We start from the raw sequence: 27,432 nt of genomic DNA, 5'->3' as shown, positions 1-27,432 counted from the left end.
AATTTTTTTGGTTCAGAAAAAAAAAAATTGAAATGCAAATTGAAGAGTTATTAATTAAATTATGATTGCATCAGCTCCAATAAATGTAGGAGTAAGTTGGAACTACCTCATTGACAGCAACAATTTGATCAAAATTAAAGTTGGGAACAGACTTTAAATTATTACAGGGTTCGCTAATGGCACTTCCTAATTATGGCACTTTGGCCCATACATGTTTAGGCTAAATTGACTATGACCTAAGCACTTTTAAGAAAGAAAAAAAAATGTTCGATGAAAGCTATAAAAAGAAGAGAAATTATCCTCTATAATTGTGGAAATTTTATCACACTATAAAAAGGGGAAAACTAAAAAGCCAAATCACAATATATTATTGTGAGTTTTATTATATTATGTGGATATTGATTAATAAAACTATAAGGCTATAACGAGAGGCAAAGGCTCATACCTGCTCAATGCGATGAAAGCAGCAATCGACCTTTAATTTCTATTTTAAGGAAATTATTGGATGCATAAAAAAATGTTGATATTAAACAATTGTTTTCTTTTTTGTGTATATATATTATGCAAATGCAATGATGAAGAGTGTGGTCAGGCGGAAAAGGAAGTTGATTAGAAAAACTTTCGTTGTCATTTTCTTGGTCTCAGGCAACATCATCAGTGAAACCCTAACTAAATTGATATGACTGACTTTACAAAAGCTTATAATAGCTGTGGAGATTATTAATCAAATATTAAATGTTCATAAAAGAACAAGAGGGATACTTTGATCAAACAAAAATATCATATATAAAATCAACAAACATTTATTTAGCTAGCAATGCTTCTTGTTTTTCTTTCTCTTTAATTTAACTGATGTTCAAGCATATTTATCGGCTGTAAAGCATGATAATGACATGCAGCTATAATATTAATTATTTTTTTTTTAAAAAGAAAAGTGGTCCGAAATGGACAATAGAGAGGGATGGACTAAACGCAAAACATCATTAATGACCTCACTAGTTTTAAATTTTCCCTAAAAAAATTACTACTGATGAGGATGGGACAGAAACATTTCAGAAGAGATTTGGGATACAATTTGTTGAAATTTGTCAAGTGAAGCATTGTCCTTAATTATTTAAAATTTTAAGTTTTGAAATTAAAACTGGAACACCTGTTCGGAAAATGCAAACTTTTTTTCAAATAGTTTTTTGTCTTCTCCATATATTTCGCTTTGTCCTGGAAGTGTTTACTACATTCTGCAGTAACGATTTTTGATCGAGGAATCTTACAGAAACTTATATATATCTCCTAAAGAATATACTGACAATATCTTTTTAAGCACAAAAAAATTTATTAACGCTTCAAAGTTTTTTCTTCTCCGTACTGTTCTCTTACTTTTTCTAAGAATAAAATTAACAATGAAATACAAATGTAAAAATTATCATAAATATACTTCTCAGTCTAATCATATCTTTGTGGACACAAATGATGCTTCAATTTTATATACTATCAGAGGCGGATCTAGGATTTAAACTCTTGGGGGTTCATCCTTTAAATTTTTTAGCATTGAACCATTATATTTTTAAAGTTATGGGTTCATATCTACTATTTATTGTAAATTTAGTAATTTTTTACATATAAATTTGTATACCGCATTTGAACCCCAAATTATAATGCTCCATCCACCCCTGTTAATACTGTCATATCATTATTATTGAGGACAAATTGCAGCATGACACGTAGAAGGGCATATTCGAATGATATAATTATGTGATATATGTAAATTAAAAGAGTCCAATCTTCATGAGTACAATTTGGTACTCTGTGTGTGATGGTGAAATGTTCAAATCATGACCCGATACGCAAAACCCTTTATGCCTTTCTTGTAATTACTGTGCAGCTAATGGAATGTGATTTAGGCAGTGACCTCAAAATATCTTCTTATTTGCTAAAACCAAACCCAAAGCACACATTGCTCCCCTTTTCACTTTAATTTCCAATTTCACTTTTTAATCAGATCTTTAGCCCCCGTTTGGCCATAAGAATTATTCACTTTATTCCGAAGTTTTTTTTCAATTTTTCCCGGAATCAACGTTTGGCCATGAGAATTCCAAAAACTCAAAAAACTTGTTTTTCAAAAAAATTTCACTTTTTTCACTTTTTTACAGTTACATTTCACCAAAAACTACAATTTCAAAAACTATGGCCAAACACAACTCCAACTTCAATTCCAACTCCAAAATTTCAATTTTTTTTTTTTTTTTTTTTTAGATATTTATGGACAAACGGGGCCTTAGTTGTGTGCTTTGTGAGGTTAGTAGCCACAACTTTCTTTTCTACTCGAGTAAGTCTTGTTGTACTTGATACTTTTTATATGGAGATCGAGAGCGAGACTTGGAATAGTATGATATTTTCATTCAAAGCTTTCAATCCATCAAGCTCTTTATGTTAAATCATCTTATAAGTACTTTTTAATGATTATAAATTTGGTAAACATTAAAAGATCTTAAAATTTAAAAGTCATAAGTTGGTCAATAGGCCGCTCAATGTTAACTTGGACTGAAATGAGGTGATTCAAGATTAACTATACAATGGTCATAGCCCAACCTGTCAAACTTCTAACAAGTTATAATTTTTTTTATAATTTATTTAATTTGAAAAAGGTGTTAAAGCGTCAGTTAAAATGGGACGGAGAGATTAGTTAATTGCATAGGCTAAAGCAACATTACAGAAGATAAATGCCCTAATTGTCAAGAGTAAACAAAATTGAAGTCGTTTTGCCCATTGGCCATAAGCTGAGTGCTGAGACAAGACAGTACAAGGAAAAATTCGTTGAATAATTAAAAAGGTTATCTTCAAATCGAAATTCAATAAATATAATAGTAGGTTACCAATAATTTCCCCAAAATGGAAAATTAGTATAAATTAGATGAGGGATCAGTACTTCATATTACTTTTTATTTTGGGACTTTCAAGTTTGGCTTATTAATTTTAATAGAATAAAAATAACCACCTAATGTTTTATAACCATGAAGCTTAACTTGAGTAAACTCTGTTTTTCATTCTAGCTCTTTGGGTACTCTTAAAATATTGACACAAATTTGTACTCAATCAATCGTTCAAAGTGTTTATGAATGTGAAACCCTAACTAATTAACCCTCCTCTAAATCGACTATAATTTGTTTTGGACCCCAATGTAGATTAATGCATTCCACATATATACATGGAGATATGTGCCAGGAACATGGATTATGCTTGTTTAATAAGGAAAGTCAAACAGCGAAGCAGATTTTTGGAATCTACATATTTTGTCGCAAACAACGTACGCTAAGCTAATTTTTAAAGAAAATTAATGCAATGACTTCAACCGTCTACTACCTGCCCAACTTTGATATGTGAAACTCTTGAATTTTGTTATTAATATTACTGGCTGACTTTTTCTTGTACTTTTCTCATCCAGAATCTCATCCATTTATATTTCTTGTATTATCTATTTTTATTCTAAGAGAACTGCTTGCTTTGTTCTGGGAATTGCTGCTAGATGGATGATACAATCATAGATTTAATTGTATTTGGAGTTGTATCATGGACAACATTGTTTCTATTAACAAGAAAGTTGTTTCCAAATCGTTCTTTTGATTTTTGTAACCGTTTGGTGTCAACAGTTCATGCAATTTTAGCAGTAACTTTAGCTTCTATTTCTGTTCAAGATTGGCGTTGCCCACTTTGTCCTTTGGCTTCAAGATCTTCTCACGAACAGGTACTATCTCTGTCCTAATCTATGTGATACTCTTTAGTAAGTTTAAAAAAGAATGACATCTTTCTATATACAGTAACAAGTAAATTCAAACTTCTCATTTTAACCTTAATGAGATTATTTATAGCCACAAAGATTTATATGACTTATTTTAGATAACAAGTTTCAAAACTCTTCATTTTCCTCTTAAACTCTGTGCTGAATCAAACACATTCACTCTAATTGAGACCGAGAGACTACTTTTTATTATTGTTTATTTTTTGTTTTTTATGTCAAGAATATGGTCAACAGGTCAAGTTCTGTTCTAAAGGTGATGCTTGAAAAAATTAATTACAGATGAGGGCAATGGCAATAACAATGGCATATCTTATATATGATATTGTATGTTGTCTTTTTGACAAGCAAGTGAAGATTGATAACTCGATTCATCATTTGGTGAGTGGTGTTGGACTTGGAGCTGGGCTTGCCTATGAACGGGTAAGTAAAATCATCTTGTTTATGTATGCGCTATGCGCTATAAGTTTATGTGACCCTGTTTAACTATACATAAAATAAAAAATGAAGACTTTTAAAATTTATCGTATAAAAAACAATCACTTTTTAGCTTATCATTTTCAATTCTACAGTTGAAACTTTACAATATTGTCATGGAGTTTCATCAGTGGAATTTGAAATTTCATGACAATGACTATTTTTCAATTACAGGACTGAAAAGTGGTCAGTGAATGCTATTCTACTTAAATATGTCATAATGTATGTCTGGTTATAAGACTGTTGAAACTTATGTTCTTAAACTTGTCATATAAATAATATTTGTGCTGCCCCAAAAGCTTATCATCGAGAATAGAATAAGAAGTTTAAGTTAAATTTAGAGAATCATTCTCTTTAGAGCAAACTGAAAAAGAAATAGGGTCACATACATTAACATGTTAGGATAGTTAGTTACAGGTAAACTTATTTATAAAAAGTGGAATTAACAATATGAAAATATCCAATTACCATATCATAACATGTTAAATAAATTGATAGTGTAAAAAGTAAATTTTAGACTGACAGTATATATAAATTAAATCCTTACATGTACCTAAGAAATGTTTGTGATATGCAGTGTGGTTCAATACTGATAGCAGCATTGTGGTTGACAGAGATTTCCAGTCCATTCCTACACTTCAGGGAGATTCTTAAAGAGCTTGGATACATAAATACTGACATTAATCTTGCAGCTGATGTTAGTTTCTCATATTCTAATTTATTTCTTTCAAATTTAAAGTTTTTTACTATATTTCTTCGGTTACATTTTATCTGATGTATCAGTTTAGTGGACACAGAGTTTTAAGTTGTTAATTTAGGGTTGATCTCTTTTGCAGGTTTTATTTGCTATAATTTTCAGCAGTGCTAGGATGATAGGAGGCCCATACGTAACCTATGTCACTCTTTCTACTGATAATCCTATCCTCATTAAGGTAACTTCAAATATTTAATTATGTGCCAATACACAATTGTTTTACTTTGAAAAATCTTATTTGAAAACAACAAATTGGTGACTTAATGTTTATACATGATTTTACAGGCCATGTCTTTCGGACTGCAACTTGTTAGTACTTTCTGGTTCTATAAGATTGCTAGGATGATCATGTACAAATTCTCTAGGAGAACTAAAGCTATAAGTGCTCCTTCAAATATAAAGCTATAAGTGCTCCTTCAAATATGTAGTTGGCTCATAATTCTTAAGTATTATGTATCAAATCAAATTTTTCTGTATCAAACATTCATAGTATTGAGGAGAAATTAATTAAAAGGTCCATTACATTCCTAAGAATGTGTAGATAAAATAAAGACGAGGAAGATTTGCAGCTTGTATACAAGGGTATTGACCTTGCGGTCAATAATGTAAGCAAAAATCATGAGAGATAATAATCAAGTGAATGAAAAAGTCATTTTCTGGAATACAGTATTGTTATCTCTAAGTGTTCAAACCAATATTTTAGCAGAACTAGTTTCTGTTTAAACAACAAAAGGAACCAGAAACAATGTTAAGAACAAAAGGTAAATGAAACAAAAATTTCCGAGCCCACAAGTTTCTTGTGTGTCCTTAAGGAATCTAATCCCCTCACAGTTGCCAAGGTTAATGGATTAATTTCTCCCAGGATAGAATGCAATGCAAATTGCAGAACTTCAGCGAACTCAAATGGCGGCAGCAAATCACATTGAACACTTACGTTTTGCTTTTGAAAAAAAATGCAGAATGCAAGAGTGAGAGGAGATATAAAAATCTGTTATTTTTCAGTAGTTTTTTTATGCTTCAATGAATTAAAAATCTGAAGCAGAATTTCAACTTATATAGCCAACGAATGGGTGTTATGAAAAGGTGTGGTGACTTTACAGAAAAGTCACATCCTTTGCTCTTAGTGCCTCTTCGGGAAAGTCACTGAATTTCTCATTCACACTACACAAACCCAACAAGTATAATCAAGATAATAAATACCTCGCCTTGCTGATTAAAACCCATATAGTTTGCTGATTGAGAAGGCGTTCGTTAAATTTCTCGATCGGCACACTTGTGCCCTCACTAAACCATCGCTGGCATGTGTCGTATCATATGGATTAACTTTGTTACTTAATCGCAGTTAGTTGATAAATGTGTATCTTAATTTAACTTATCACTTGGGTAATTTATGATATTACATAGGCACATTTAGATACTTTCCCTTTATGGCTTTATCGTTCGTCCTATAAAACTTGTTTGGTTCTTTTTTCCAATTGTGTGGCAAACAACCAGGGGCAGCTTAACAAGATCGGGGGCCTAAAGCCAAACTTCACAGAGAAGTCCTAAATCTTTTTTAAAGAAATGAAAGGTCGTCTTGTATATTTTTATTTAAAGTCTACTTTTCTAGCTCTTTTTTTTTTTTGTGTGAAGTCATGAACTGCTGTTTTATAATCCGTTTGTTCTAACACATCCTTTTCAATTGATAATATAGCTATCAAAGGCTCCTTTTTGGGATTTAATTCATCCTTCTGAAAAGAAAAGAAAAATCTCTTTTTGGAATTAGAATATTTACAACAACATACCCAGTGTAATTCCACAAGTTGGGTTTGGGGAGGATAGTGTGTACGCAGACCTTACCCTATCTTGGGAGGTAGAGAGGTTGTTTCCCATAGACCCTCAGTGCAAGAAAAAACATATTAAAACAGTACAGAATTAGAATATTTACTAATAAGAATAGTAAAAGTGGGGTATTAGAATTTAATGCATACAAGAACAATAACATACCCATTATAATCCCAGTATAACATTTTAAAAAAAATGTTTTACTGGCCTTATGATCGAGCCGAACCTGCAAACAACGTTAGCCCAAACAAGAATATTCTCGTGGATATTCGAAATTAGAACCAATTTTCGACAACCCACATTACAATTTCGTCAAATTAAGCAACACAACAAAAGGCAAATGCCTAATTTTACAGATATGTTGTTAGTGTTACTATAAAAGTAAATAAAATTCGTTTGCCCATAAGCTGAGACTAGAAAGTACAAGGAAATATTCCAGCAAACACATTGAATAACTGAGAGGATTATCTTCAAATTCGAATTCAATAAATAGGTTACTACTCCCTCCGTCTCATATTGGCAAAGGGTGTCAAGTGGGCCGGGCCAGCCCGAACCCGGCCCACCACCGGCCCAGCCCAAGCCCACTAAATGGTGTAGAAGGACATTCAGCAGTGTTTTATTAAAATTTTAAGCAATTGGACCAATGTACCACCGACCCCACCACCAACCGGAAATGGTTGAGGCCCACGGCACCGTGGTCGCCCACTTCAAATTAAAAAAAAAAAGAAAAAGATAAGTACTACATTTATTACTAATAATAAGTATTTTAAAAATATTGTATCCCAATAAAATAGCTGTAGTTATAATTGTGGGATTCTTAAAATTTTGAAAGCAAATATATGAAATATTTATTAATTATTCAAACCATAGTTAGAATCTTACTTTAGTTAATTAAAACTTAACCATTAATTTTAACTCATGTAATGTGTCTCTTATTCAAGTAAGAACTTGGGGAAAATGGAGACAATGAAAATAGAGAGGAGTCGGATCCGTTAATATTTAATTGCTACTAAATGAAAACTAAAGGCTCACTGAGCCTTTGAATTTCTTTTCAAATTTGTGTTATAATTTTTTTTACAAGAATAATAATCGTAAATAAAATAGAACTATAAATGTAATTGTGTAAAACTAATCCTACACAAGCAAGAACTCCAAGATAAATTTACGCAAGGAGGGACAAACATTGATCGGTGCCCAAAAGCAACAAGACATTATAATAGGCTGACAAAATCAGTGAAACGACAAGCCTCTGAAATTGCTGATACGTGAAATAAATCAAATAGCCCTTTTAAGTTACTATCTTGTTGTTGGCTTACACAAGTTCAAAAATATTTCAATAGGTTATACGAGATATAATAATATAAACTATTAGTTATATATATAATAATATATTAATAAAATCTTATTAGTTTCAAATATTTTATATATAATAATAATTAAATATTTTTTAGCGTATTGAAATGTCTCCGCCGATGATGGAGAGGTGACAATCTGCACATGACATTAGGACTTAGGATCAGATGAAATAATTAAATTAAGAACTTTGGTTTAGTATCAAAACTCATGTGCATTGTTCCTATTTAGTTCCCATTTAGATGAGTAAGAAATTTAGAGAAAGAGGAGAGTAGGGAATTGTGAGATAATATGGAGAAGAATGAATGGTATTTATAGAATGAAAATAGGGCCAAAGTATAATTTAAGGAACTTGATGGTTAAAATAAAGTTGACAACAACTAGATTTTAAAGTATTAAACTTAATAAATTTTAGTATTAGAATTTTTTTTTAAAATAATTAAAATCCGGTCCGGCCCACTAACGAAAACCCGGCCCGGCCCACTATCGGGCCCGGTTAGCCCGAGGTGTAGCTCCTATCCGAGGTGGGCTGGGCCGGACACCCTTTCCCTCTCCAAGCCCGGCCCACTTAACTTACGGCCCGGCTCGGCCCCGACCCGGCCCCTTGTGGCCCACGTTTAAATGGCCCGGCCCGGCCCACTTGACACCCTTTATTTGCCATTCGTGTTTCTCTTTTACGGACCTTTGAAAAAAACATTAATTGAATATTTTACCCTCATTAATCTCTCTTCATAAAATATTTACTCTATTAAGGTGTTTGTAGTCTTAAAAAACAATTACTACTCGGAACAAAATAAGAAAAAATAATTAATTTTGTCTTGAATTTCTAAAATGACAATAATTTGAAATAACTATTTTTAAAAATCACAACGATAATTGAGAGTTGAGACGGAGGGAGTAATAATAGTTTCTCCAAAATCGAAAGTAATTACTACTTCCTCCGTCCATTTTTACTTGTCCATTTTACTAAAAATAGATGTTCACTTCGATTTGTCCAGTTTGGAAAACCAAGACATGATTTGTTACTTAGTTTCTAATTTACCCTTAATATTAACTATAATCATTTTTCAAAACATTGAATTTATTATATTCAAAGGGTAATATAGTAAACCTATCATTTTATTAATTATATTTTAAGGGTTGTGCCAAATCAAACCTGCCAAATAAAAATGGGGAGCGAGTAAGCCGTACGCCTAAGCTAATATTTAGACTTCAACCGTCTTTTACCTGCCCAACTTTCATACACATTTAATGAAACTCTTGAATTATTATTATGTTATTAATAATACTACTAGCCGACTATTTCTTGTTTTTATTTTTTATTTTTATTTAATATCTGAAATCTCATTCATATCTGTTCTGGTAATTTGCAGTTGGAGTCCAAGTAGGACAAGGAGTCCCTTTTCTTTTCTGCTTCCGAGTTGAACTAGAACTAGGATAATTTTCCTTTGTATATATATATATATATATATATGAACGGAGTTAGTACGTACATATAATCTCAATAGTTGAGATTCCATAATATATATGGCGGAGCATAGGGAATTAGAAGACGTTGAATCATGTTGTGTTTGCAAACCAGAAGAGGATTGGGATCCCTGTGCGGAGATCCTTATATGTATATCATTAATTCTCATTTTAATAGCTGCTGGCTTTACAGTTCTATTTATACAAGAGCGTGTGAGGCATCCAAAGGACAAGTCCTCTTATATCCTGTTGTCTTACTCTCTTTTTCATGTTTGGGGCCTTAGCCTATTGCCGCCTCGGCGTAGTGGGCTTCTGTAAATTCCCCTGGTTAGCTGCAGCATGGAAACGTATTTTTCCCACCAAACAAGTTAGGCCGCCAGCGCAGTCATCTTTTACTGTTTTGTTTCAAGTCTAAGGTTATGAAACTTGGCTACTCGTAGGCTGTAGCTACTTTCGCGTCCAGGGGATAAATACTACGGAAAAGGGCCAAATATACCCCTGTACTATGAGAAAAAGGCTAAATATACCCCTCGTTATACTTTGGGGTATATTTCCAGGGGATAAATACTACGGAAAAGGGCCAAATATACCCCTGTACTATGAGAAAAAGGCTAAATATACCCCTCGTTATACTTTGGGGCCAAATATACCCCTGCCGTTATACTTTGGGGCCAAATATACCCCTCATCCGTTAAAGTTGTCCAAGGTGGACATCCGATCCTACGTGGCTGCCACACATTTGATGAGGTGGATGTCATGTGGCATGTCACCTCAACACCCCTAACCCATTTTACTTCTTCCCTCTATTTGTTATCCACCACAAAAATTTCCTTCTCCTCCGTCACCATTGACACCATTACCGCCACCACGACCACGCCCACTGGGATTATTACTCCTTCCTCCAATTTACTACTTCCCATGCTTGATTTTCCCCTCATCGTCACTACCCACGAGAAAATTGGAAACAAACTTACAAGGATTCCACAAAATTATGTCAATCCAATCTAGTTTATGTTCACAAATGAAGATTTATCTATTTCAAATGAAGTACTCCGTAGTAATTGTTATTGCTATGCACTGACTTCGATAATTTGAGTTGTAGTCGTCTGCTTCATAGTGCTCATGATTGTTACTCCAACAATTCCTCACTCTCAAGAATATCAAGATTTTGCTGATCAACGCAAGTTTCTTGGTATTATTTAATATTATTTATATTTTTTTCTTTCTTTCTTTATAATTTGGATCCTTAGCTTTCAATTTGGGACATCTTTTTTGTTGGAGTTCTAGGTCACACTTCATGAATTGGTCGTTGTTCCTCTTAGTTTTTGGTTCACTGTTGCTCCGGAGTCTGCAACTTATATTCAGTGTGCTAGTATGGTTACATTTTCTTGATTTTAGTAAATTTCACTGTAGTTCACTTTGTTGTATTGTCCTTTATTTTGAGGATCACCCCGGTCGAGTTTTCGGTGGGTATGCAAGAACAAATAGAGAAAAGGGTAAAATGGATTAGGGGTGTTGAGATGGATGCCACGTAGGATCGGATGTCCAACTTGGACAACTTTAACGGATGAGGGGTATATTTGGCCTCAAAGGATAACGACAGGGGTATATTTGGCCCGCAGCATAACGAGGGGTATATTTGGCCCTTTGCTCATAGTACAGGGGTATATTTGGCCCTTTTCCGTAAATACTATCACATAGTGAAATTCAGGGGTAATTAATATTACTAATAGTTGTGGTGTTTAGTATTCTGCCTTTAAAATTTAAATTAGTAAAGAGAGAGTACTAGCTTTGGAGTTCAACTAGAACTAGGACTACGGATGTGCTTGGGATAGAGGAAAACATTTTCTGAAAAATATTTTTCGATTTTCTCATGTTCGTTTGGTCAAAAAATTTGGAAAATAAATTCCTCAAAAATGGGGAATGACTTCCCTAATAAAAGTAGAGAAAATAAGTCCACATGTGGCATTCCACCAACCACCCCACCACCACTCAACGCACCCCCACGCACCAAACCCCAACTATTCCCACATTCCCGCTCCCCCACTCCCAACCCCCCCCCCCCCCCCCCAAAATACGGGATAACTTGTTCCCCAATCAAACGACTCCTTAAGGGTGTGAGGCGTTTTAGGGAAAATCATGATGGGTTGGCCCCCAATAACTGGTGTATTTGGCGAGACAAGTATGGAGATGATGGAGTGACGGCGTTATGGGCTCCGATTAGTGCCTTTGCCCCTCTATGAGCCAATTTGCTACATTTAACAGTTGCTTCAAAGACATAAACATTTCACGTGGTGGCCTAATTTGACACCTTTACCTGTATTCGTTTTTTTTTTTTTTTTGGCACATATATCCATCTCAGTATATTCTTTGAAGTTCAGTCCGTTTCCATCTGAAGTTCATGCACATATGATAGAAATTCAAGCAAAAGATCAGTCTTACATAGCTGAAATTCATGCAAAATGACTAAACTCATCCATATACGACTAATGTTCAAGCAAAAATGATTGACGTGAGGCAAAAGATGATGAAATTTCAGCCATATATGACTAACGTTCAAGCAAAAATGGTTGACATGAGGCAAAAAATGACTGAACGTCAACCATATATATATATATACCTGAACTTCAGCAATATAAGATTTCAAACATAATACCTGAATTTAAACTTTGTCGACACTAACTCCAGATACTGTGTATTTGAAGTTTTCCCAAAGTGGGTACACGTACAAAAGAATAATTCAAAAGCTGATACAAGTTAAATGACAGCGTCAAAATCGGGTATCGACATACTCCCCCGGTTCCAATGTATGTGGCATAGTTGAATTTCAAGAGTCAACCAAGTTTTTCTTTGACCGAAATTTCTATATATGCCTTTTAAATATATAAAGTTGTTAATTATTGTGATTTATAGTACTTTTTACGTAGTTTTTAGATATATAAATTTTATTTAAGTACTTATAGTTTCTTTGTCCGAATTTACGGTCAAAATTTAGAAGTTTAAATTTCGAAATTCCAACTGTGCCACATAAATTGGGACCGAGGAAGTACAATTTTGTCCCTCCCTTTTCCAAAATTATTTTTTCTGTCTTTCTCAATAATACGAATCTGCTCTATTGACAAGGGTTTGTTTTACTTCATTATTCGTATTCTAACTATAATTACTTTAATATTTTATTATCATTTTTCATCATGGTTGTCACGTTATTCTTATTATTCCCTCCGTCACAATTTATGTGATGGTGTTTAGATTTCGAGAGTCAAATGAATTATCCTTTGGCTGTAATTTTTCATATATCTTTTAAATATTTTGAATTATTAATTGTTGTAACTTATGTTTTTACCTGGTTTTCACATATTTGTAAGGTAATCTTTGTGAGGTTCTTTTATTAAGGCCACTTTTATTTTGAAAAACTAAAAGATTCTATGTCCACATGTACGGTCAAAATTAAAAAGTTTGACTTCGAATAGTGAAAAATATCACATAAACATAACCCAAGGTTTTAAATTTTTGTGTTCTTCTTTTGTTTCTTTTTGTTGTTTTAGTAGTTTTTGTGTTGGTTAATGTTTGCTTGTGTGTAGGCTTACAATGTGCAGGGAAGTGCAACTTTCGACTGTAAAAGTAATGTACGGCCCGTACTTGTATGTCGTATCTTGGGAGAAAGAAAAGACTTGCTCACTGGATTTTGCCATACAAGTACGGGGTGGAAGTATGGCTCGTACTTAATTGTACAGGCCATGCTTTTACTCTGTACCTCAAGGGAAAAAAAAAGTAGGTCACTGTTCTGCTATATCCAGGTACGAGATAAATGTAAGGGACGTACATAATTGTACGACCCGTATAATTTCCATGCCACATCATTAATGAACCTAGGTACGTTCACAAGAAGTACGCCCGTACTTTAAAGGACAGGTCGTACTTTTAACGGAAAATCAAGGAAGGTTTATAACCCTCACCTGACTTTCCCTCTCCCATTTCAACTCAAAAACGTAACCTCCCTAAATTCACTCCATAACCGACCATAACTATCAATATTCCCCGCAACTCCCATAACTCTCCATAATCCCCATTCATCTCATATATTTATTCCCTAAACCCTAGCACAAAAAAGTAAAGAGTACAAAAGAAAAGAAAAAAAAACACACAGCCAAGCATCTCTATTGTTCCAATTTCCTTTTGAGTAAAGTCTTAAACCACAGGTATGTTGATACTCTACTTACTCTTGTTTTACACATGATGGTAGGTTTGTGTATGAGTGGTATAGGCCAATGATTTTAAATTTTGGGGCTGGCATAGTTTGCGATTTTCAAATTCTAATTTGGTTGGGGGGAGGGATTGGTAGGTTGTGCTGTATAAAGGATTCGTGAGGGCGAGTATATCGAAACCTCCATTGAGTCGGAGGGCATTCCAATGGACGACTTTAATTGTGAAGTCCGACATTATTATGCCCGCTAACTGTTCGATGAAATGCCAATGAGAAGAAATTAATAAAACGGGTGAAGTCTAAGTAACCCGAGTCCCACACCCCATGATCAAAGGATGAAAAAGATGAAATATGTGTGTACGATGTTGTGCAAGCTTTGAAAGACACTTTCATATTATGCTCTTCAACATTGTCCCTCAACAGGTATGCTACCAAAGAATACCATCCGGTTATGTGGTGGGTCCCAAAGAGCAGAGATGGGCAGGGGTCGAGGCAGAGGAACTGTACTAACTAGAGGTTTGCGAGATATCCCTTCCGACCAAGAGGTGGAAGATGAGGAGGTTCGGCCCTTGAGAAGAACCAGAACTGCTACACAACGCCGAACACCTTAGTCACATGATTCTTCCCAGTCTGAAGAGGAGGAATCTTCTGCCGCACAGAGCTCCAGTGCTGAGGGATCTGAAAAAGAAAGTGAATGGAATACAAACTCCCCTGGCCACTCTCCAGACACAAACAGTGTCGAGGAACGTAGATTGCAAGATGTACGAAGAAAGACACAATCAGAGAATACCCTGCGATTTTCAGTGGAATTACAGCACATTTGATGTATTTTTAATATAATTTTTTCTTGTTTTTAAGCAAGTTTGTGTTAGTTTTATGTGCTTTGTTGTGTTTGAGGTGTTTGATGACTAAAAGGCAATGAACAAGGAAAATTCACCAGATTTCCCTGATTTTAAGGAAGTACGGACCGTACTTTGAAGTACCGGACGTACCTGAAGGCGTATCTGGATTGGCAAGAAACAATGATGTCTGAAGTTGAGGAATTGAGATACGGTACTTTAACCCGTACTTGGATAAAGAAATCACTGAAGGGAGACTGAAGACCAGATTATACGACCCATACTTTATTGTGCGGGACGTACCTTATCCCATACATTTTGACCTACCAGTGAAGGAAGCATCTCATACAATATTTGTACGGCCTGTACTTTGAAGTACGGGACATACTTTGTCCGTCGGGGGAAATTTTGTCAGATGTAATTTTCGTGTTTTGGACCATTATAAATAGTTGTTTAGGATTTTGTGGGTAATCTATCATCAGTTTTAAGACTTTATTTTCCTTAGCATTGAATACTCATTGATTGTTGAAGGTTTTGAGGATAAGAATTCATCTTTTCCTTCTTTATTCGATAATAAGCTTTAATGACTTCTTTATTATTTTGTTTTGCATTCAATATCGTGAGTAGCTAAATTTAATACTAAGGTTGTGAACCCAATGATGGGTGTTATGTGAATGGGTATTTGTCATTGATATGCGTACAATGGGTTGTTATGGTTTATTCATTCTTTGTTCTTCAATGTTAGTTGGTGGTTGCAAACATTAAATTAAGCCATAAACTTTACTTTACTTGAGAAGGTGAGTAGGGTTTGTTAGGAATAAGTAACAAGAACTCGGGGCGTTAACCGTCGTTTGATAAATTCACTTAGGAATAAAAGAAATATACTTGGCACATATTAACCATTCTTCATATCAACAATTTTATATCTAGGAAAATCATAAAGAGAAATATTTTCTAACTATTGGGAAATATTAGGAAGTAAATTAGAGGTAAAGTGCATTCGTACAATAATCCATTAGAAATATATCATATACACACCCGTAGCATTACACTTCATCTAAAGGGGACATAACCTTGGTTTCTCTTATTCCAATTAATCACAATCAAATCAGCATAGGTAGTAGAAAATACAAACTCTTTTACAACCTTACCGGAATACAAACAAAGACTGAAAGTCAAGTCATTCACTACGTTAGTAACCTTTTCACGCCATAATCTCTGTGGGATTCGACCCCACCTAGTTGACTTACTATATTTGACATCGTCCGCTTTACGCCATTTAATAGGTGTAATTTGAGTGTATCAGTGATCTTTACTATAAACGTATTGTTGTTGTGTGTTTAAATTTTGAGCTTATGCAAAATAATCTACTCTTTGAATTTCCATACATATCTAATTAGTACAAATAATATACATTACACGTTTGTTCTTTATTTTATGTTTTATTTATCTAACATTGTATTATTGTTTACTATGCATATCAAAGATAGTAAAATATTTTAAATAATAGATCTAGTTATGACATAGTAAATACTATCACACCTACAAAAGATCACGAAATTCTTTAAATAGATATATAATTTAGACGTTTTCTTCCTATTTTTTTTTTTAGAATCCTCAAATTTGTTCATAATGAATATTTTGGATATTGATTATGTTCCGCAGCAATAAGTACTGCATCCTTAGTTAATCATAAGGTTTTTGCCTAGCGATAAAAATTCTTTTTTGTTCCAAGTGCTTCAAATATAATCAAATATTTTTTTTTCCCAAAGTACTTCTGGAGAGTAGCAAATTATGTTTGGCCCATTAATTTTGATCGGATCTGAGCAAAAAATAACCCCCAAAACCCTAGTCATTAAGCAGTCCAACTATGACTCGTGACCGATCCGACCCCAAGATCGGAGGGGTTAAAAAATGGGATTGACTGGCCCAGCCCGACCTTTAACAACTACAATAAAGTTGACTAAGTATTCATTTTTCTTTTTTATTTCAAACTCATTCTATCTAATTTAGAAAAGTCAGGCTTGCAAAGCGTGGTAGGCTTCAGATTAATGAGTTTGTTCCTCTAAATTACAATACAATATTTAAGTGCATTTGGGAAAAAAGAATACCTAACCCTTATCAGTGGGATGTCCTGTTTGATCTGAGATATATCCCTTTGCCCTACATATAAAAGAGAAGTTTTGAGTTAGAGAAGAGATTATCAATCAAAGAAAAAGTTTGGGAAGGAAATTAAGTTGAGCGACTACAAAAGATATGGGCTGACCTTGTAATAAGTTCACATGCATCAGCGTCCCACTGAAGGACAAAATATTCATGTCGATCGATTGCGATGAAGAGAGAATCTTGTTTTTCACCCTGTCAGGATAACCAGGGAATATGAAGAACTCAAATATGGCTAAAAGTAAAGGATACTCAATCAAATAGGGAACATGAAGAACTCAAATACGGCTAAAAGTAAAGGATACTCAATCAAATCAATTCACTTTAGGACGGAACAGCTCAAGTGTTGTAATTCTCCCATATATAGGAGTATCTAACATAAGCTGCAAAGAAATACACAAACCAACCACGAGTATGACGTTAAGATATTAGTGGAGGCATGCCATGCAAAAAAAAAAAAAAAGTTGTTCATCGTTAAACATCCTTCTGAACTGAAGGAATGAAACTCGAGTTGCGTACATTTCCTAATAAATATCCAAAGGGTTAACATTTAGAGACCAATTTTCAGAGAAAAATGAATAACTAAAGAAAAGAATAACTGGATTCAGAGGACCCAAATACTAAGAAATGAAATCGTTATATTTGAAAAATGCAAAGTTACTTCTCCTTTGTTAACTAACCGACCCAGTTAGGGTTAGTTCACTAGTATAACACAAGTAACCAAAATGGCAAATAGGGGGAAAAGCAATTCAAATGCATACAGAACGATAAGTTTGACCGCTGAAGAAGACGTGAAATTGCCAGAACATTAATGTGTAACGACTGTTGGCTTGTGAGCGTAATCACATAATTCCAGTCACTCATATTTGTTGCTCTAACCACGCAAAACTACTATTTGAAAACCCTAGTCTCGAAACCCTAACCACAAAACCCTAATGGAGGATCCCAAGTTTTATCGTCCTATGTGGCAGGATCCCAAGTTTTAGTCCTTAATTTGTTAATATGCCTGCTTTTGTTAAAAATGACCAAGTGTAAGTGAGTTCCAAGAAAACCCCCAAAAAAAAAAAAAAAAAAAAAAAAAAAAAAATCCATCAATGGTAAAAGTCTTTGGAAACATACTTTATTTGAAATTGTACTAATTATAATTAGTATACGAGAGTTTATGTGTTTTTGAAGTATTTATCTCATCCCCTAATATAACATTTTTGATGCACCTTACTTTACGTTTTTTTTTTAAAAGAAAAATCAAAACCTACTCTTTTTATGGGTTTAATAGAAAGAATAGTTGGTACAAAATATTTGGATTCACTTAATTAAAATCTTTTCTCATGGATAAAAAAAAAGTAGTTGGCACTTAATCAATTCTCATGTAATAAATTTATTTTCCTAATTTATTTTTCCATAACTGAATAATTTTTTTATGGGCCTTAAAAATATCTGATGCATTCATTACGAATACTAAAAGCAGAATTTGTTGAATAGTGCCATATACTGATGAAAATTAAGGGTTGAAGTCTCTTGTTTGGTTAACTAAGAATTAATTTTTTTAAGCATAAAGTATACATGAAGAACCAAGTTGATCTTTAGGTCTCAACACTTCAAAAACATAGTTAAGGAGACAGATGAGGATAAGGCAACTCTATAGTTGGCCCAACCGTAGTTGCTGACGTAACCATTGAATCGGGAATTTCAGAATTATGAAAAGGAGAGCTACTTAAGTTTCAAATAGTCTTCCTACCTAGCTGAAATGTATCTCCAACAACAAAGTAAGGTGATTGGTTGAGACTGGGCGATGACAATGCTAAATACTTTTTCTCAGTGATTAAGCATAGAAGATTGAGGCAAGCAACAACACAGATCAAGGATGGGCAAGGTAATTGGACTGATCCAAAAGAGAGCTATTCTTTTTTCAATTATTACAAGGAACTACTTGCTATGAAAGCTAGTTCGAGAGTGAAAGCAAAAGAGTTTGCCCTGGTGAATGGTCCAGTGCTTGACATAGACCAGCAGCTAAAGTTGTTATTGTTGACATAGACCGGCAGCTGAAGTTGTTATTGTCTTTTACTCATGGAGATGTTAAGACAACCATGTTTAAGATTGACAAAACTATAAGCCCAGGGCCTGATGGGTATGGCAGTGGATTCTTCAGGGATACATGAGAGATAATTGGTAGTGATATAACTGGTGCAATACTGGATTGTTTTCAAAATAGGAAGTTGCTCAGACAGTTGAATGCCACAAACATTGCCCTTATTCCTAAGGTAGATGTTCCAGAACTAGCCAGTCAATATAGACCAATTGCATGCTGTAATGTGATATACAAATGCATACAAAAAATGATCTGTAGTAGATTGAAGGATGTTGTGAGTCATACTGTTGTTGATGGTCAGGCTGCCTTTGTTCATGGCAATCAATGGTGCATAACATTCTAATTTGCCATGAAAGGAGCTATAATAGGAAGACAACTTCAAGGTGCTCAATAAAAATAGATCTTAGAAATGCTTATGACATGGTGAGTTAGGAGTTTTTGGAAGAAGCATTGGCGAGACTCGGTTTTTCAGACAAGTTTATAAATTTCATCAGGGCATGTGTCTCATCTCCTAAATTCATTGTTAAACTAAATAGAGAAGGTTATGGCTATTCTGAAGGGGAAGAGGGACTTGAGACAGGGGGATCCAACTTTCCCACTACTCTTTTTCTTGTAATGGAATATCTTTCATGAGTGTTGAAGACTATCAGTTGCTTGTCACAAGTTTCATCCTATGTGCAAGTCTCTTAGACTGAATCATATCATTTTTGCTGATGATTTAATGATCTTCTGTAAAGGAGATGTCAATTTTGCATCAAAAGTGAAGGAGGCTCTAGCTCATTTTAGTGCTAATACTGGAATTGTTGCCAATATGGACAAGTCAAGCATTTTCCTAGCTGGAGTGGATGATAATATTCATACTAATCTCATCTTATATCATTCCCATTTTTTGGCCTGTTGCGTCTTTATTTCCACTCATTCGCTTGATACATATAGGACCGAAAACTCAAATGTCAAGCCTTATACGAATGAGAAGTGTTTCCATTCAAATAGATAACATAAATTTTGTAATCCAAATATTCGTTCCATCCATCCGTCCAAATAAATAGAGACAAATTGGTTTATCCTCAATTTTCAATTGAAACGAATTTTACAATTGTTTTAGTTCAAATAAATAATACTTTTTGTTCAATTATTAGAACAAATGAAACAAATATCTTAATACATATAAACTGGTTCCACCCATCTACGGAAATAAATAAATCAAAAGTGATAAATACATATAAATTGGTTTAGCCTTAATGTTCAATTGATTAGAATACCAACTGTTAAGAGCCCGTTGGATGGATTTATGGCTTTTGACTTATAACCCAAAAGCCATTAGTTAGGAATTTTAGCTTATAATTTTTAGCTTATTTTTGTTGTTTTGGCTTAAAAACAAGTGCTTAAAAACACTTTTTTATTATATCCAAACACTACAAAAATACTTAAAAGCACCTAAAATAAGTCAATCCAAACAGGCTCTAAGTCGGTTGACTTTTCAAGTATGTTTCCTTACATTTGCATAACGCATATCCGGAATATCAACAGACACGTTTCTGAAATTTCTAATATATATAAGTGCCAAGACGGTACGAACACTGCAATTTATAGTTGTACCGGAAGCAGTGTCAGTTGTACCATAAACTTGGCCAAATTTCATTGGTCATTGAATTTCTGTGGCTTTTTGATAAGCACGTGTAGTGTACTTGTGTTTCACCAAAACACGTCTACACACACAAAATTTTCAGTTTCCACACTCACAAATTTCCCTCATTTGCCATGTAAAGTATACACTTTAACCAACTATTTTTTTATCCCACGTGGACATATGTTATGATATTGAATATTTATTCTCTTTTCATGTTCACGTATGTACTTCAATTTTAATTCTCTTACACATTTATTTCCTCCGTGCACTTTTACTTGTTCACTTTTTACTTTTCAAGTTCTTTAAGAATTAATAAATGAAGTACTCCCTCCGTCCCATATTACTTCGCCACATTACTATTACTTTTTTATCCCTCGTGGACATATGTCATAGTACTGAATATTTATTTTCTTCTCATGTATACAAGTATGCACTTCAATTTTAATTCTCCAACACATATTTATTTTCCTCGGAGCACTTTTACTTGTTCTCTTTTGACTTTTCACATTCTTTAAGAATTAATAAATGAAGTACTCCCTCCGTCCCATATTACTTGGTCACATTACTAAAAATATATGTCCAAATTACTTGTTCATTTATAAAATCAAGATAAAATTAATTAAATCTTTCCCATCTTACCTTTTCCATCTCATATTACTTGGCCACATTACTAAAAATATATGTCCAAATTACTTGTTCATTTACAAAACTAAGATAAATTTTATTAAATCTTTCCCATCTTACCCTTAGTAATAAATGTTCTTGAAAATAATCAATTTTGATTAGAATGTATTTATTGAAGAGAGATAGGGGTAAGATAGTAAAATACATCTTTTATTTATAATTTCTTGAGGGGCGTGCAAAAGGGAAACTGACAAGTAATATGGGACGGAGGGAGTATATATTTTACTATAATATTCATGTTTATTGGTGTAAGTCTCAATAGCCTTGGAAAATGATTTAAAAATAAGTAATTAATGTGAAAGGTAAAATTAATAATAAGAACAAAAACTTCTTTCTCTTGATATGTTAACATGGACAAGTAAAAGTGAACGGAGGAAGTGACTTTTATCCCCGTTTTCCTTCTTTGTCAATACTTTAAACGTGAAGACAGGGCGAACAATAGCAATGTAAATTTGTACCAAAAGTTATATAAATTGTACACTCTAACCAACTATTTTTTAATCCCACTTGGACATATGTCATAGTACTGAGTATTTATCTCTTCTCATGTATACACGTATGCACTTCAATTTTAATTCTCCTACACATTTATTCCCTCCGTGCATTTTTACTTGTCCACTTTTGACTTTTCACGTTCTCTAAGAATTAATAAATGAAGTATATTTATTTAATCATAATATCCATATTTATTGCTGTATAGTCCAATAGCCTTAGAAAATGATTTGAAAATGAGTAATTAATGTAAAGGGTAAAATAAGAAGAAAAAAAATTCTTTCTCTTGATATGTTAGCGCAGACAAGTAAAAGTGAAGGGAGGGAGTGACTTTTATCCCCGTTTTTCTTCTTTGTCAATATTTTACTTATTCTACTCTCATTTGCATTCTCTAATTATTGTTTCTTTACATTTATAAAATGTATTACTTTATATTTTCATTTCAGAATTAAAATTTGGTTATTTACGATATTACATATATATTTCTAATTTTGATTTCTTTGTAACAATTCTTTTTATCTATAATTGTTAATATAAAAAATTACAATATATTTTTTAATTAATTTAATAAAAATATTTTATTAGTTTTGCTTTTTAAAAAATCCAATATATACAACAATGGTTCTTATGTTTGGATCTGAACAGTTAGTTAATAGAGATGGATATCAACCTGTCGGTATACATATAAGCTATTAAAGAATTTAAAAGGAAAAATCTAGAATCAAAATATTTATTTTCCCTCATATTCTTACTAATTTTATTTTTCACATCGATGAATAACTTTCATTGTCATGACAATGAGAAAAAAGTCCAACTCTTTCCATCTCAAGGACTTAATTCCATCATATGTTTTTAACTTTTAAACTCCATTTTTTAATTATAACTAAAGTGATGGTACATAAAATACATTTTGTATATGTTGCTATATATAATAACAATTAGAATGTTTTTAAAAGTTATTTTCAAAATATAAACCTTAAAGACTGGCTAATTAAAGTGGATAAACATGTTCGGCCCGTGCATCGCACGGGCATATATTGCTAGTAGTATATCTAAACATGGTTAAAAAATTTAAATATCCACTAATATGCTTTCTAAGTTAGTTTAATATTCAATTGAGTATTTCAAATTCTTATATTTAAAAGTCGTTGTCACTATTTCATCTTGGAGATCTAATCATGGGGAGCAAGATATCCCTAAGTCTCCAAGGAATAATTGAGTTCCCGCCCTGTTTGTTAGTAATGATGATGCAATATGTTAGTGATGACGACGAATCAAATTTTTACGTCTCTTTCAATTCACTAGTGTGAGGATTATCCGATGAAGTTATATTTGTTTATATTAATCAAACTTCAATTTTGTCTGCACTTGTTTATATTACATAGCAGTTTTCAAACTTATATTACCTTGCAGATGTAGGAAATTTTTAGAGACGTACTTTATACTATGAAACTAGTGAATTTAAAGAAAACAAAAAATGATAATGTTAGAGAGAATGATAGCTTTGATAATTTGATTTAGTATAAATGTTTTATACATTTCTACAAACAAACATTTACAAATGTGATTCACTATCCATGAACTAATGTCATGATTAAAAATATATAAGAAAAACGGAAAATCACAACTGATAAATAAAAGTGTCATTCATTTGATGAAAATAAAAAGTACTATCAATTTTTTTTTAGCTAATTTTATGTTTTTACTAATTTATTAAAGAATATACAATAAAAGAGAAACATAAATTTACGTGGTCATGCACGTAATAGATGCACTGTGAATCACAACTTTTTCTTCCTTTCTTATTTCTTCCTTTCTTATTTCTTGCTTCTCTTTTTCTTTTTACCTTTCTTCTCACTTGTTACATTTCTAAAATATATTTTGCAAATTGCAGCCGTGTTTTACAACTTACTGGATCCCATCCAAATTAACCAAACAAATTCCTTAATTTACTCCAATTTATGGTTAAATTGATTCTGTCAACATCTCATCATTCTCATTTCTCTCCTATAAATTTAGAACAACAAATTAATACTTTAATAACTATTTGTATCTATTTTATATAAAATAGCTATCTATATATTTATATAAAATAACTGTCTATACTATATTTTGGCCGGCATTCTTAAAGGATTTTAATGTAGAGTTAATTTTAAACGCATAGAAATAGCTTCGAGTTTAATTAGCTACTTGTTAAAAATAATGTATAACTCTGTTTTCTCATATTTGCTAAAATCTTCATAGGAAAATTCATAAAATGAAAACCAATTCAATTTCTACATATTTTAGAAAAAACAAATATCACTGAAATCACCATCATGACAAAAACACACCCAGAAAGTTAGTATCATCTATTCAAATTCCTATGCCAGAGGAAAAAAGGTTACTATTAAATAGTTATCAAAAACACACCATAACAAAAATAAAGAATAAATAAGAAAATGCACCTCAACAACAAAAGAATATCTTTCAATTTCCTCCTTTTGCATATTCAAATTAAGAATCACAGCAGAGAAAAACAATAACTAAATGATTATCACTCGAGGCACATCATCATAATCCTAAAGAAGTGAACATTTCAACATTTCCACTATTATAAACTTGTTTATACAAGTAAATTTAGCCAGAACTAAAAAGTATCAAATAGGTATATCAATCAAATTCTCCATCATAAATCCACCATCCCCATACCGGGAAAAATAGATAAAAGAGGACAAAGAAAATTACCTATACAAGTCAGCCCCTCTTTCTATGTTACTTCTAGTTGTTTTTTTATGAGAAAAGACATCATTTGACCCCTGAACTTGGCACGAAAACTTAGTTTAGCAACTAAACTTAACTTGTATTTATTTACCCCCCTTAACAACTTTCAAGTTAATTAAATACCCCCCTTAGCGACCTGGACCAGTTGAGATCTAAGTTTTGTTCACCACTCGCCTGGTGATTGGTCCACGTCATTAAATGTTTTTTTTAATTATTTTTATTTATTTAATTTTTCTCTTTCTTCTTCATTCTTTCCCTATTTTATTATTTTATTAAAAATGGACCCCACCGCAGCCACCACCACTGCCGCCTCCACCACACCACCACCGCCGCCGCCACCACCACGCCAACCCCCACCCCCAACCAAACAACCAAACCCACCTTCTTCCGCCCCTCCACCCCCACCCCAGCTGCAACGAAAAAAGAAATTCCAACAATGGCTACCTTTCTTCTTCCATTAACAACAATGGAATTCCAAAAATCCGGAAAAATCAACAACCATGGAACTCCAAAATCCAAAAAAACAACAACCATGGAACTCCAAAACTATCAATAACATTCTTAATTACGTAAAAACAAGTAAAATAATCCGGCGGACACCCATTAATCTTTCCTGCCAATTGAATTTTTTTTCCTCAACCTTTAATCTCATTTGCATTTTTTCTCTTTTGCTCATTTAATACCTGAAAGAGGCTATGTGTTTAATGGAGAAAAGACATCCGGGAAGAAGACAAACATGAAAGAGGGAGAAAAAATGACCAAGGAAAATGGAAAAAGAATAAGAAGAAATATTGCAATCTGGGGAAAAGACATCTGGGAGAAGACAAACATGAAAGAGGGAGAAAAAACGACCAAGGAAAATGGAAAAAGAATAAGAAGAAATATTGCAATTTGGGGAAAAGGCATCTGGGAAAAAAGAAGAAGAAAGAAGGAGACAGAGGCGGGAAAAGGAGACAGGGGGGTGGGGGGTGGGGTTGGAAGAAGGAGAAAGGGAAAAGAATAAGAAAGAAAAGGAAAAAGTTAATTTAAAATGGAAAATAAAATATTAAAAAAATCTTAATATATCATCCAATTAGAAGATGACATATCTACAGTTGGGACCACTTTTTTTTTTTGTTTTTTTTTTTTCCTTCCACGCGCTTTTAAGAGACGACACTTTCTTGCCACGTCACCCGCTAAGGGGGTATTTAATTAACTTGAAAGTTGTTAAGGGGGTAAATAAATACAAGTTAAGTTTAGTTCTAAACTAAGTTTCGTCAAGTTCAAGGGTCAAATGATGTCTTTTCTCTTTTTTTATCACCAAAGCATGCACTGTTGTACATAGAAAAGGAATGAAGAGCATACATATATGCCAAAAAAAAATTAAAAAAAATTGAAAGATCATTGCTCCCAAAATTTAAAGCAAAAAGTAAATGCAAGAGTAAGTGTTATTTTGAAATCGTTACCAGACAATCCCAAGTCTTACTATATGGGGATGATAGGGAGGGGAAAGATGAAGAAACATAAACATTCAATATGTACCAATTATTCATTTTAATTAGAGAATTAAAATTTAACATTAAAGTCATGTTATTGCTGCTAATGTTATTACCGCTACGTGGGCTCTATATTTATTATTTCGTGGGCTGTTTTCCATATTTATTGCTACGTGGGCTGATTTCTACTCCTATTTATTTCTTTTTTTTGCGCGGAGTGCCCTTCTTTTTCTATTTTGTTTTTATATTTTGCCCCTCATTTATGTCTTCTTTAAATTTTTTGCCCTTGCACTCTGTTTAATGAAAGTTTTTTGACGAAATTATCCTTACCCCATTAAAATCCTTTTTATTTCGTCATTTGCCCCCTTTTTTTTTTTTTTGCTTCTTCTTTCCTCCTCTGTTTTGTGTTTGTCTCATATGTTCTAAAACGTAGGTATGAATTTGGATCTTTTGCTCGTTTCAATATTTGTTTTTATGTTAAATTGTTATTTGTTGAATTAATATCTTTGTCTTCATCGTTTTTTATATTTAATTGATCCTTTTTTATTTAAAATGATAATGTCTTGTTATAGTGTTCAGATGATTTTTTGAACTTTAGTTTCATTCCCCATGTATATATTTTAGTTTTTTGAATGTCGTATTATGAATGTCGTAATATGTTTTAGTTGATTTTGATATGCGTTTTGGTTTTCTCTTTGTTGAATCATTGAAGTTTTGCCGTGAACATTGTTTTATGTTGTTCTTCATTGTTTTTATTTAATAATCGGTTTTTGTGAAGAATGTGTTTGTTTGAGGCAACATATGCCTGGTCCGGCAGTGAGAGTTATTGATTTTTGAAATGAAGTTATGGGATTCCGGCATAAAGTTATGCTTGTTCGGCATAACTTCATGAATTAAGTTAATTTATGTGTGCTTGGTTTTATGGTGTTTTCTTGTTAATAATTTTGATTTTTATGCAATCTTATGTGTTTTTGGTGTTGTTTTGTTAATAATGTTTTGTTTTGGTTATGAAAAATGAAAGTTTGCCTCTCACGGCATACTTTGTAATTTTTTAAAGTGAACTTCTGCCCCCTCCGGCAGACTTGTCTAATTCTTAACACTTGTGTATTTTTTTGTTTTGGTTATGAAAAATGAAAGTTTGCCTCTCACGGCATACTTTGTAATTTTTTAAAGTGAACTTCTCGCCCTCCGTGAGACTTGTCTAATTCTTAACACTTGTGTATTTTTTTGTTTTGGTTATGAAAAATGAAAGTTTGCCTCTCACGGCATACTTTGTAATTTTTTAAAGTGAACTTCTGCCCCCTCCGGCAGACTTGTCTAATTCTTAACACTTGTGTATTTTTTTATCGGAAAAGGCTCAAATATGCCATCCAACTATCGGAAATGGCTCATTTATGCCATTCGTCAATAGTTTGGCTCATTTATGCC

The 27,432-nt window shown here is 33.0% G+C and overlaps 1 protein-coding gene across 1 annotated transcript; it reads left to right on the top strand.

Annotated features, from left to right (window-relative positions):
* The first annotated feature begins 3,081 nt into the window (after nt 1-3,081).
* On the top strand, nt 3,082-5,636 carry LOC132035285 (uncharacterized). Its single transcript, XM_059425560.1, has 5 exons — nt 3,082-3,739; nt 4,073-4,213; nt 4,845-4,964; nt 5,104-5,199; nt 5,307-5,636. Exons 1-5 carry the CDS (start codon nt 3,521-3,523, stop codon nt 5,427-5,429), a joined length of 699 nt encoding a protein of 232 aa, XP_059281543.1. The 5' UTR covers nt 3,082-3,520; the 3' UTR covers nt 5,430-5,636.
* Nucleotides 5,637-27,432: the final 21,796 nt, after the last annotated feature.

The sequence above is a fragment of the Lycium ferocissimum genome, chromosome 10 (assembly GCF_029784015.1).
Source record: "Lycium ferocissimum isolate CSIRO_LF1 chromosome 10, AGI_CSIRO_Lferr_CH_V1, whole genome shotgun sequence".
NCBI lineage: Eukaryota > Viridiplantae > Streptophyta > Magnoliopsida > Solanales > Solanaceae > Lycium > Lycium ferocissimum.
Note: the sequence above shows the minus strand (reverse complement) of the source record. Positions and strands in the feature narration are given on the sequence as shown.

Bases quoted from the DNA above. Each gene is read 5' to 3' on its own strand.
- LOC132035285 (XM_059425560.1), top strand. From the start codon at position 3,521: ATGGATGATACAATCATAGATTTAATTGTATTTGGAGTTGTATCATGG. The intron at 3,740-4,072 runs GTACTATCTCTG...AATTAATTACAG, and splicing joins CAAGATCTTCTCACGAACAG to ATGAGGGCAATGGCAATAAC. The intron at 4,965-5,103 runs GTTAGTTTCTCA...TCTCTTTTGCAG, and splicing joins ACATTAATCTTGCAGCTGAT to GTTTTATTTGCTATAATTTT.